Genomic DNA, 11,592 nt, shown 5'->3' on the forward strand with positions numbered 1-11,592 from the left:
ATTGCGCGGACTTGGATGTTGACCTTTTCCCATGATACATCACGATTACATCGCAAACCGCTGGCGCGCCCTTATTGTGAATAGCGAGAATTAATCAAGTCATTATACATGTACAGCAACACTTGATCTTTGCATAAAATATCATATTGATTCATAATTACATAACTTAGACATTTCACATGCACACAAAAATGGACTCGGTTAGTAATTCTTTGAGAATATGGCCCTATCTAGTACCTCAAAATGAAAACACCAGTGGAAGTCAGTGGAAGTTGTAATGTAATTTTGTTGCTTCCTTTTATTCCTTTACTGTTCCAGCTTGTGCTTCTTAAAAATGGTTCTTATTTTTTTAGGAATTCTTTAATAATATGTCTTTAAACTTATTTAATACCATAACAGGATAACAATATATTTTGTTTGTTTGCAGGTTGTACGTATGGTGGTAAACCATGGGCTAATGGTGCTAGTTTCCCTGACCCAGCAAATGTATGCAGAACATGTGATTGCAATGTGAGTTGGGTTGCTTTAATTCTTCCTAAGAGAAGGAAATATTAGATGATTGAATTTTGTTAATACCATTATTGATATGCCAAGTAACGGCATCAGAATTTTGTTATTTTTTATTTAGAATTTGCAGGGGGACAGACAATTTCAGGGGGCAAAAATGAAAAAATGTTACTCAAGATTGCTGCAGAAAAAGACATTTTTCGTAATAGAGTTTTTACTGGTGGAAACTGGTGGAAGAGTTCTGACTGTGGTCATATTCATCAATGTCTCCCCCAGTGCTGCCACTGTGTATATACCATTGAATAAGTTAAAAGTGCTGAGGAGTCTGAGGCCTTACCAGGTAATCTAACCAATTTGTGTCTATATTTTTGTTTTACTATATAATTAGTTTGGTTTTGTGAGCTGTCGTGACCCAGAGTGTGTTCAAGTCAACTGTAGACAGCCTGTGATTCCTGCAGGACAGTGCTGCCCTGTGTGCATTGGTAAGAAAACATGATGTACTCTGTCATACACGTACACAACGTATATGCTAATAGATGTTGCTAATCATGGTGGACTAACTCACCTCACTCTTATTCGCCATAACAATGGTCTGGGACTTTTGGTTTTGAAACACAGACATCTAGATATCTGCAGTATATACCACTGCAGCTAAGATTATCTGCTTGAGTTTTAGATGGGTGAACCATTTTCAGTCAAATCTTACACAAGCGTCAATTTGAAGCTTGAACCTACCCACCTCAAGCCTCGGCATATTATCGACATTGATTCAATGCAGATGATTGAGGTCAACAAAAGTATGACCTCAATCACCGGCATCGGATCGACATCGATAATATGCCGAGGCCTGAGGTGGGTAGGTTCAAGCTTCAAATTGACACTTGCATTACTTGTAAACTATTTTCAGTGTGGATAAACTGAAGCCATTTGCATGTTTTGATTTCATGATATAAAGCCTCACAGAAAAATCCTGCATATAATGTGAAATTATTGATAATAATAAGAGAAACCATTCAGAGTTGAATCAACTGTTTCTAACAATAATTATTTTGTTTTTATTGCTATATTAAACTGATATCTGATGTTTATTTTCACCAAAGGTCAATGTACTGTTGATGGTGTTGTCTATGAGAATGGGGAGACATACACACCGGCTAATGACCCATGCTCAAGATGCTCTTGCAAAGTAAGTCATTTGATACAATTATCAGGTCAAACAGATCATGACCTTATGTAGAATCACCCTCCCATGTGAAAAATGTGGTACCAACTGAAATCTCTGCTATTTCTGTGTGACATTTAATTGTCTTCTACCCTACATGGGCAACATTTTTGGACTGTATCAGTATTTATCATTGAGTATCACTGGCAGCTGACACAGTCCACAGTGATAGCTACTGCTATCTAAGAATCTCTGTTGTTTCTCTTTTATCTAAAATCATAATCTTTTTGTTGTTAAGTTTCAATATTATAGTTACATTTTCACATTGCTCTTGTCCATCTTTCCTGTTCTGTATTCTATTGTGTCTGTCATTCTGTTGTCTTTCTGTTGATTTCTCTATTGTCTGTAATATGTGACTGTTATCCCTTTTGAAATACTTGACTTCCATTGTCATTTGTGTGTGGGGTGTTTGCATCTGCATTCAAACTGTGGAGGTGTGCATATTATACACATACCAACTGTGGAGTCTTATCACAACGATGGAGCTCCATGGTTGGAGGTCTTTCATCCAAAGAGGGGTTTAAGGGCAGAGTAATGGGAGAGAACATGGACCTTTTCGAGCTTCATTATTTCTGAATTGTATGTCCAAAGTATATAAAACTATACATTTTTGGAAAGGAAATGAGTCAAGAAATTTTTGAGAAAATCACAAAAATTCACTTTTTTACCCCAACTTAGAACTTAGAAAAAATCCGTACAAAAAAAAAAAAAAAATCAGTTAGCTTTCCATGAAGAAGAGACATGAACTTAGGGAAGGTTTTTTTTATTTTTTTGAAATTCGTCTCTTTTTTTCGAAATATTAAAAAAAAAACATGTGAAAAAAGCCATTTTGTCACTCTATTAAGCTAAAATTGCACATAATGGTGTATATTTTTGTTTAAAACAAATATTTTGAAAAAATGAAAAAACCTGTCGTAGAGTTTGATGTACTCTAAAGGATAGTGCAAAAGTTTACCCTTTGCTTGCATATTTTTCGAGTTATCTTGTCACAAAAATCGCATAATATTGTCAAAAGTGAACTCTGAGAAATCGACGTTTTAGTAAAAAATGTCAAAATTCTGCACAAAACGTCCTTAAATTTTAAAACGGTAAGACGTTCACCCTTGTAAAAGCTGTATCTGGTGCATGGTCTAAATATGCATCTTTTTGCACCAATGAATCTATAATGTCTGCTTTCAGTGCGTCAAAATTCAAAATAATTAAAAAATCTAAGTGGCATTTTGACTGCAAATTTTTGTTTTGTTTACACCACATTTGCTGGCGTGAACAACCTACGAATCGCGCCTTGACTGCGTTGGACATACGCGCAGAGTTGCGCTTGGCGTCCTTGTGACGCGAATCGTGCAAGTAATCACAATATTTCGCATTCGCACATTTCTGACTCATTATTTCCGCCAATTTACTAAGCTGTCTTGAGCCATGTGACTTTTTAGAGTTGAAAAGAGTGAAATAAATCAAGCAAAAATACGAATAAATATTAGCAAGTTGTAATTTATCAGTTTCAAGTTAAAGAATACATCTTAGTGTTGATAAATATCAAAAAATCTCAAATTCGGTCGTAGACGAATGTGTCTTCCATTACTCTGGCCTTAACACCCTCAGTTTGTGATACGAACACCTCTACAGAAAGTTGATCTGGATATGGATGAATATGTGAAAAATTCCACAGTTAGAATGTGTGTGTGATATTCCACAAGTAAAAACTTAAAAACACTTGGGGAATATACATGTGGGTGGGGGTGCGTACGTGTTTGCCGGCAAACTAGGACACACACAAGATTTTTCACCCTAAACTACGGACTTACCTCCAACAAAGGACAGTCCTCAGTCTCAAACTGCTGCAAAAGACTTCAAATGCATGCTAAATGCATTATAGTGATGTTTGCTAAAATTTGCGGGCTCTGCTCAAAATCGCTTCTCTGCGAACCCCGTTCAAAACATTCATGGGGGGATAGGGCTTTTTCAATTGCTTCACCACGTCTCTGGAATACTCTGCCAACCCACATTAAACTAAGTACATCTTTAACACAGTTTAAAAGTTCTTTAAAAACTCACTTAATGAAAGAAGCATTTTACTGATGTGCATCACCATATTTTGTTCACCTATTGATTGTTGTTCATGTGTAGATTAAGTTGTAATGTAAATTAATTTTTTATTTTGTTGTTTAAGTTAATCTATGTATCGCGCCTTGAGCGCCATTGATTTGGTGGAAATGTGCGCATTAGAAATTCACATTATTATTATTATTATTATTATATGTGTAAAAAATACAGTACAGTTGATGGATAAAATTCTATTTCGTATCATACACAAAAAAATCAGTCATTTTGGTCCATGTTTTGGCGATGAAAACACGATACACACATCCGCGGTTAGATAGCAATACACACTGTCCTCGGTTGGCAGCAAACACACCGCACACACAGGGGTGTGTGTCTATTCTTACGCATTCACCCCCACACACTCTCTGTCTCTCACACTCTCTCCACACCCTTCTACTCCTTTTTCTATTCAGTCTCCATCTCCCCTCTCTTTTCCTTATTTCATCTCTCTGTCTCTGTATGTCTTGTCTTTTTCTTGTCATCCCTTCCTTTTACTCCATCTGTATCTGTTTGTCTCTCTCTGTCTCTCTCACTCATTACGTATTTCTCTCTCCCCACCCTCTTTCTATTGTTCACCCCATTTCTTTGATCTCACCTTTCTGTTCTGTTGGGTTAACTCTTAAACCAGACGGTAACAAACCTGTGTAATTGGAGTCACTTCAGACAATGGTACTGGTCACACACCAGACGGTGTTATCAGCAATTTGATTACTGGGCAACATGGTCTCAGGTATACAGACATGTGTGTGCATGATTAGGAGTGATAGAAGGGGGACTCTAGATCCCCAGATCTCAATGACATGCACTATGTAACTATGACAGGATTGAAATCAATATTAGACAGTACTGTTGCACCCTACCTTGAAACGTGACCTAACAAAGATTTGAGTACATTGTAACATATGGTCAAACCCAGTTTCTGAATTAATATTTTTACCTTGTGGTGCACTTTTGCACCCCATTTTGAATGTTGTGGTGCAATTTCATCTGATGCAAAGCATCTTCAAGTGTCTCATGCAATCAACACATAAAATCAGTGAAATGTGGTGCAATTTCATCTGATGCAAAGCATCTTCAAGTGTCTCATGCAATCAACACATAAAATCAGTGAAATGTGGTATCGCAATTTTGCACCACACTTTTTAAGTTTTATCGCAACAGGCAATTTTAGGATGCAAATTGCACTGCGACAGGGCTTATTTCGAACGATGGACCAATTTCTATTTGTAAAGAAGCTTTTTGTGATTCTAACACCCTCCTCTTTTTAAGACATGGTTCAATAAATATTCAAGATAAAGCTTTTTTCAAAAAAATACAGTTGATTTGAACATTGAATTTGTGATTTGACTATAATTGCAAGTATTACATTGCCCCATAAGCCACTGTTTTGTAATTTCTGTCTGTCAACAAATGGAAAATACAAATTGTCAAATAACCAAATTTTCATGAAAGTTTATTCACACAAACATTTGGCAGTTCTAGGATTCTGGTGGTATAAAAATCTCAAATTTTTAGTGTAATTGGGGTGATGAGGCTGTGGATCACAAAGTGCACCTTTAAATAATACTGAGCTATCTTTTCAAAATGTTAAAATACACAATATTAACATGACAAATGAGTAGTTCTCTGTATAAAAATGTTTGTCCATATGTGAGTTATCTAGAGAATGTAGACTAAAGAGTTGACACCATATTTTATTCCACATGTTATTGAAGCATGAACACATCAGTTTAAGACACTGCACTGTATTTCAGTAGATTCAGACTTGTAAGCTTCATATTTGCTCACTAGTTTATCCTTGTGGGATAAGAAGTTTTGATTTTCTCATGTTTTTTATGTAGCCTATATGGATGGATGGATATGATGTTGTGCACTCTAATGCAGCATACTGTGTGCCAGTAATGTAGGACCGGCTAATTTGCACATGCTCTTTAAAGAACTACTTTCAAGTCATGTATGGGTATACTGCATATGTTAGCTTTTGTTCAGATTTACCAAATACATTTTAAAGACAATGACTGCGTTTGAAGAGTCTTTTTATGTCTTTAGCATTTACATCCAAATACATCTGGTTTTAGGTGCTTGAAATTTTGAGATGTTTCAAAACATGTGATGTGTTTTCGGTAATTAATAATGTATAATCTTCATCATTTCTCAACAGAATGGTCAGATATTCTGTCAGGCTGCTGAGTGCAGTCGTTTATGTTCTCATCCTCAAATCAGACAAGGAGAATGCTGCCCTGTCTGTGTTGGTATGTATTACGATATAAACATTCCATCTTTGAATCTGACATGATAAAGCAGAAGAATTTTTCTAAAAAAGAGGGGGAAAGGCCACACATTTATATAGCGCAATTACTTTTAAAAGATCATTGTGCTTTACAGAAGGTGTCTGTCCACCTTGCCATCCAGATGACCATTTAGCATCATTCAGGACAAAGTTCTATACAGGCATGAACACTAGTTAGCCTACATATAATTACCATCACAGCCAGGAATTTCAAGCTAGCTCAATTTGTCCATAACAGAATAGACATTGCAGGGGCTTGAACCCATACCATCATGCATCAGCTTCTAGTTCCTACCAATTGAGCTAACTGGACTGCCTTTTTGTGTTCTATTTATCAGCAATACATTGATTATGCTTTGTAGGGTGTAAGGCATAAGGCGTAATTTAAATCACAATGATGCAATCTTGACAAGTATCTTGTTTGTTTGTTTGTTTCAGGCTGTGAGTTTGAAGGAATTGAAATTGCCAACAATGGAGTGTTTCTTCATCCCAGTAATCCATGCCATAACTGTGTCTGCAGAGTAAGTCTAAAACTCACATTTGTTGTAAAATTCTACAATGTTTACAATGGTGCCAATATGATTATAATACCACAGTATTCAAAGCCTGCATTTAATGCATTTAGTTTGTTATGGCGCTTTGACCTTTAATTAAATAATATGCGCGGTATAAATTGTATATGTATGTATGTATGTATGTAATGCCTTCATTTTTGGCTTCATTCTCACAATCTAATACTGCATAAGTACTGTTAATGTCGACACTCTACATAGATATTACACTGTCACATCAATCACCAGCATTTCCAACCAAGTTTGATGCCCTTGGTGTACTGATGTATTGTTATCATCTAATCGTTTTGTTTTTTCTAGCTTGGTAATGTTGAGTGTAGTGAGTTACGATGTCATCAAACCACATGTCCAAGTCCAGTCACACCTCCTGGAGAATGCTGCCCAGCTTGTCCTGGTAAGTAAACCTGTCTCTCTATTTATCTTTGTGTCTTTCTGACTCAGTCATTCTGACTTAGTCATTCTGACTCAGTCATTCTGACTCAGTCATTCTGACTCAGTCATTCTGACTCAGTCATTCTGACTCAGTCATTCTGACTCAGTCATTCTGACTCAGTCATTCTGACTCAGTCATTTCTGACTCAGTCAGAATGACTGCAGTCATTCTGACTCAGTCATACTGACTCAGTCATTCTGACTCAGTCAGTTCTGACTGCAGTCATTCTGACTCAGTCATTCTGACTCAGTCATTCTGACTCAGTTATTCTGACTCAGTCATTCTGACTCAGTCATTCTGACTCAATCATTCTGACTCAGCCTTTCTGACTCAGTCATTCTGACTCTGTCATTCTGACTCTGTCATTCTGATTCTCATTTCTGACTCAGTCGTTCTAACTCAATCTTTCTGACACAATCTTTCTGACTCAGTCTTTCTGACTCAGTCTTTCTGACTGTCTGTGCGACTCAGTCTGTGTGACTCAATCTGTGTGACTCAGTCTTCCTTAACAGTCTATCAGACTGTCTGTGTGTATGTGTTATTATATATGTTTATTTGTTAATGTATGTGTTTGTTTCTGTGTGTGTTTGTCTCTCTTTGTGGCTTTGTCTATCTATGCATCTGTTTGTTGGTGGTTTTTTTTATCTGTCTGTCTGCCTGCCAGTCAGGTTTTTTTCTGTTTGCCATATAATTCTCTTGTTATTTCTTTTTTCCTGTTGTATTTTCACACTCCCATGTTGCCACCCCTATCTAACAATGTACATTGTCATGTCTCAACAGAGTGTCGTTTTGATGATCGTATCTACCCTGATGGCTCAAGATGGCTGCTACCATCAGACAGATGTCAGCAATGTGAATGCCAGGTAAGGTATTTAACAAGAAAACTAATTTTACAGATCAATTTTTGGTTACCTCATACTTATTAAATATTGAAGGCTATCATTCTGTTACAAATATAAATAAAGATTGGGAGAGAAGGTGTAGATTAAAATGGAATTCAATTCTAAGCATTCAGTTACAATGGGTGTATCGATGAAATTGTATTGTTTGATGAAAGTGGTATTCTGGGAAAATGGGTTTCAAGTCATTCGGAACTCACCCATTGCTTAATTGTTTGAAATTTATCTTTCCTGATATGTAATTGGAAGAATCTGAAGCTGAATGTGTGAAACAAACTTAGTAACATTATTCAATTGACATAAAGGATCTTTTCTAAATAGGGCTTCTATATCAAATTTGGAATTCATAAATTGCTGGCTATTTTATTAGTGATAAAAAAATCCATGTAATACATTACTGTTTGTCAAACTTTTTCTTTTATCAGATCAATAAAGCAGTGTGTAATCGCATCCCATGTCCCAATTCAGAATGTACTCACCCAGTGACAGGATCATGTTGTCCCATCTGTGATAGCTGTTTATTTGAAGAGAGAATCTACAATAATGGAGAGATATTCAGACCTGATAACTGCAGGGAATGTAACTGTCTGGTAAGCAATGGTGTATTCTCAATTTGAAGCTTGTATTGAGTGGAGTGGCTTGCAAATGCAGTCACATATTTATAAACAATTGTTGAAAAGAGAGAAGAAAATATGAAATTGTACTGTGTCTTGTCTCAAGATAAGAGTTGCTTAGCATTCCATCAGTACGTGTATGTGATTGCATTGCCAGTGTATGGACAAATTGCTCTTCTATGTGTGTGTATATGTCCCGCTGGATTAGGCTAGTACCCACAATTTCAAAACTGCCTCTGTGAAATACAAACAAGGCGTTACTGTCAAACACACTATAGACCAAGTTGCAGAATAACATTTTTTTATCAGACCAAATCTTATATAATTTGAACTGTATTGACATCTGTACACCATTTTTGCCCTTTTGTAGCATGACCCCAATGGATTTATTGAAAGTCAAAGAAAAGGGAAATTGTACAGAGTTATTATTATTATTGACAGGTGTTTCTGAAATATGCTGTGAGAGTTCCTGATGCATAAATATCCAATAATATGTGTATACATTTTCTATTTTTTTCAAATGGAGGAAGGTTACTGGAGTAGAGAAATGTTATTGTGTATTAAAGGAGTATTTCGTGATCCTAGCATCCTCTATTTATGTCATTTTTCATTAGATATCCACGAAAAAAACCTATTCCCAAAATTTCAGTTGATTCCGATTTTTTGCGTTCATGAAAGTTATGCATGATTATGTGTATTACACTGCTCCATAGACAATGTGTTGTAATTTCGTTCTGGTATACCAGAACGAAATTCAAATTTCACGATATCTTTGCTGAGCGAATTAATCTGCAAGAAATATTTTGTACATAAACATTATGTAGCCAGAGTATTCCAGTGATATAAAAATCTCAACTTTTTTTGAGAAAAGTGGGGGATGAGGCTGTGGATCACGAAATGCCCTTTTAATAAACTTGTATGTTACATACTGACTTTGACATTTTGCATGTAGTGAATTTTAATTTGTAATAATTTTATGCTGTACTATCTATAATACTGTAAAGTGCTCAAAGGTTCTGACATTTGGCGCTACATTAAATCCCTCATTATTATTGTTGTTGTTATTATTGTTTCATTTTACAGAATGGTAATGTGATGTGTGTGACAGAAACATGTGAAGAATTGACCTGTGACCGTAGAGTTCGTGACCCAGGTCAATGTTGTGAGAGATGTCAGGGTAAGAAAAACTTCATTTTATTATTAAAGTAAATACTGTATTCTCCATACTTAACATCCTCTTCTAATAACTGCCCACCTCTTTTTTCTTTGAAAACTGTTGCATAAATGCTATACCAGACTTTTTTAACCATGTTATCACCAAATTGATGTCTTTCCCAATAAATCCATTAAGATTATGCTGGAGATAAATTTGTTACATGCAAACAAACTAAAACATCCCTCAACAGCTTATATCAAAATGTGTGTAAACAAATCACTTGTAGTCATGTTTTCTCATTGTTTATGTATGCATCCAATATTTTTCATATTGTGTGTGCTTGATGATCTGTTTTTGTGCATGGAGCATTGCGCTCCCAGACAGTTCGGAAATGCAAAAGCCCCTAGAGTGTTAATTAGAGAGAATGTAGTATGTGTTGTATTCAGTGAGGTAGAATAAAAAAAGTACCAACTCTGCCATGTTTGTGTGTCGCTCATGTAGGCCACTTGATGTATCTCCAAAGTATTTCGCTATGTGCCCAGCAACGTGTGTGGTTGTTTGCGTTTGCATGTAATGCATTGTGCTAACAACGCATGCTAAGCACTACATGTGCAAACCTTGAAATGCTCAATATTGAAGACGACAATTATCTTTCGATTTCTGGCTCACAAATTCCCTAGGTACAAGGATTGTCTCCATGAGGGACAATCCAAAATCGTGGATTCGCTATAGCCTTACATATGGTACAATTTGAAGTTGGTAATCTTTGAAATTCGCTCTATGAGTTTTTCAGTATTGATGAAAATAATTTGTTTCAACAAAACCAAAATGCTAGTTGTAACATGTACATTTCTTATATCAAAATAGTATTTGTGTAACATCATTTACTTGCAAGTTTCATTATATGCCAGTGCTGTTGGTTATTCGTAATAACACCATCCTATTCTCTTCAATAGGTTGCTTGTATCAAGGATTTGAGTATTCCAGTGGTGAGTCCTGGATCTCTCCTATCAACCCATGCATCAGCTGTCAATGTCAGGTAAGAATAGAAATATACCATTTTTTGCCCTGTTGTGGCAGTGACATCAGTGTGTATTTCATTAGGCACAGACTCAAAGAGCTAGCGATCACTCAAATCCCTGGCATACCACATGCACCCGCTTAAAAACGCCTGCCCAAAACAGGTGCCCCAACGTACTGATGTCACGGTACTGCCATATCGGGGTGAGAAATGGTATAGTTGCTTGTTTAAGATATTGTCGCCATGTAGTGCTCCTGGAACACAAGTGGCCCATTACATTCATATGTGTAAAATAATATCATTGGCAGGGATGGACTATTTTGATATTTGGTATGTTTTAAAAATCTTTCAACAAACAGTTTATGATGAACTGTGTACTTGGGATCAATGACTAACGGTTCACTTTCAGGTTTGCAAAGTCATCTACAGCAATTACTGATCATGTGTGGACTGTGTTAAGCTTACTTACAGAAGATAGCATGGCAATTTCAGCATTGTAAGGCCTAAATTCATCTATTTTTGCTTGAAAATTGCTTGAACATTTAATTAATGGTGGCATTTAATAGAGAAAATACAGTATATTAGGGGTTTCATTCTGACACCCTAATTTATCTCTTTAATTTGTTTTTGCAGGAGGGTGACACCTTATGTACAGAGATTCATTGTTTGACTCCAGATTTCTGCAGTAATCCTATCTACTACCCAGACCAGTGTTGTCCAGTTTGTCCAGGTAAAGTATAAAATGTATGATGCTGTTTGCAGTTTGAAAGCTGCA

At 36.2% G+C, this 11,592-nt stretch overlaps 1 protein-coding gene across 1 annotated transcript in view; it reads left to right on the forward strand.

Moving 5' to 3' along the window:
- LOC140137265 (kielin/chordin-like protein) overlaps positions 1 to 11,592 on the forward strand; it is a 133,314-nt gene that overhangs the window by 100,058 nt on the left and 21,664 nt on the right. Inside the window, 11 exon segments of the mRNA XM_072158911.1 lie at positions 428 to 510; positions 896 to 989; positions 1,608 to 1,693; positions 5,994 to 6,084; positions 6,561 to 6,643; positions 6,995 to 7,088; positions 7,908 to 7,990; positions 8,452 to 8,616; positions 9,724 to 9,817; positions 10,753 to 10,835; positions 11,451 to 11,547. Of these exon segments, the coding sequence (XP_072015012.1) occupies positions 428 to 510; positions 896 to 989; positions 1,608 to 1,693; positions 5,994 to 6,084; positions 6,561 to 6,643; positions 6,995 to 7,088; positions 7,908 to 7,990; positions 8,452 to 8,616; positions 9,724 to 9,817; positions 10,753 to 10,835; positions 11,451 to 11,547 (1,053 nt within the window).

Source organism: Amphiura filiformis, chromosome 17 (assembly GCF_039555335.1).
Source record: "Amphiura filiformis chromosome 17, Afil_fr2py, whole genome shotgun sequence".
Lineage (NCBI taxonomy): Eukaryota > Metazoa > Echinodermata > Ophiuroidea > Amphilepidida > Amphiuridae > Amphiura > Amphiura filiformis.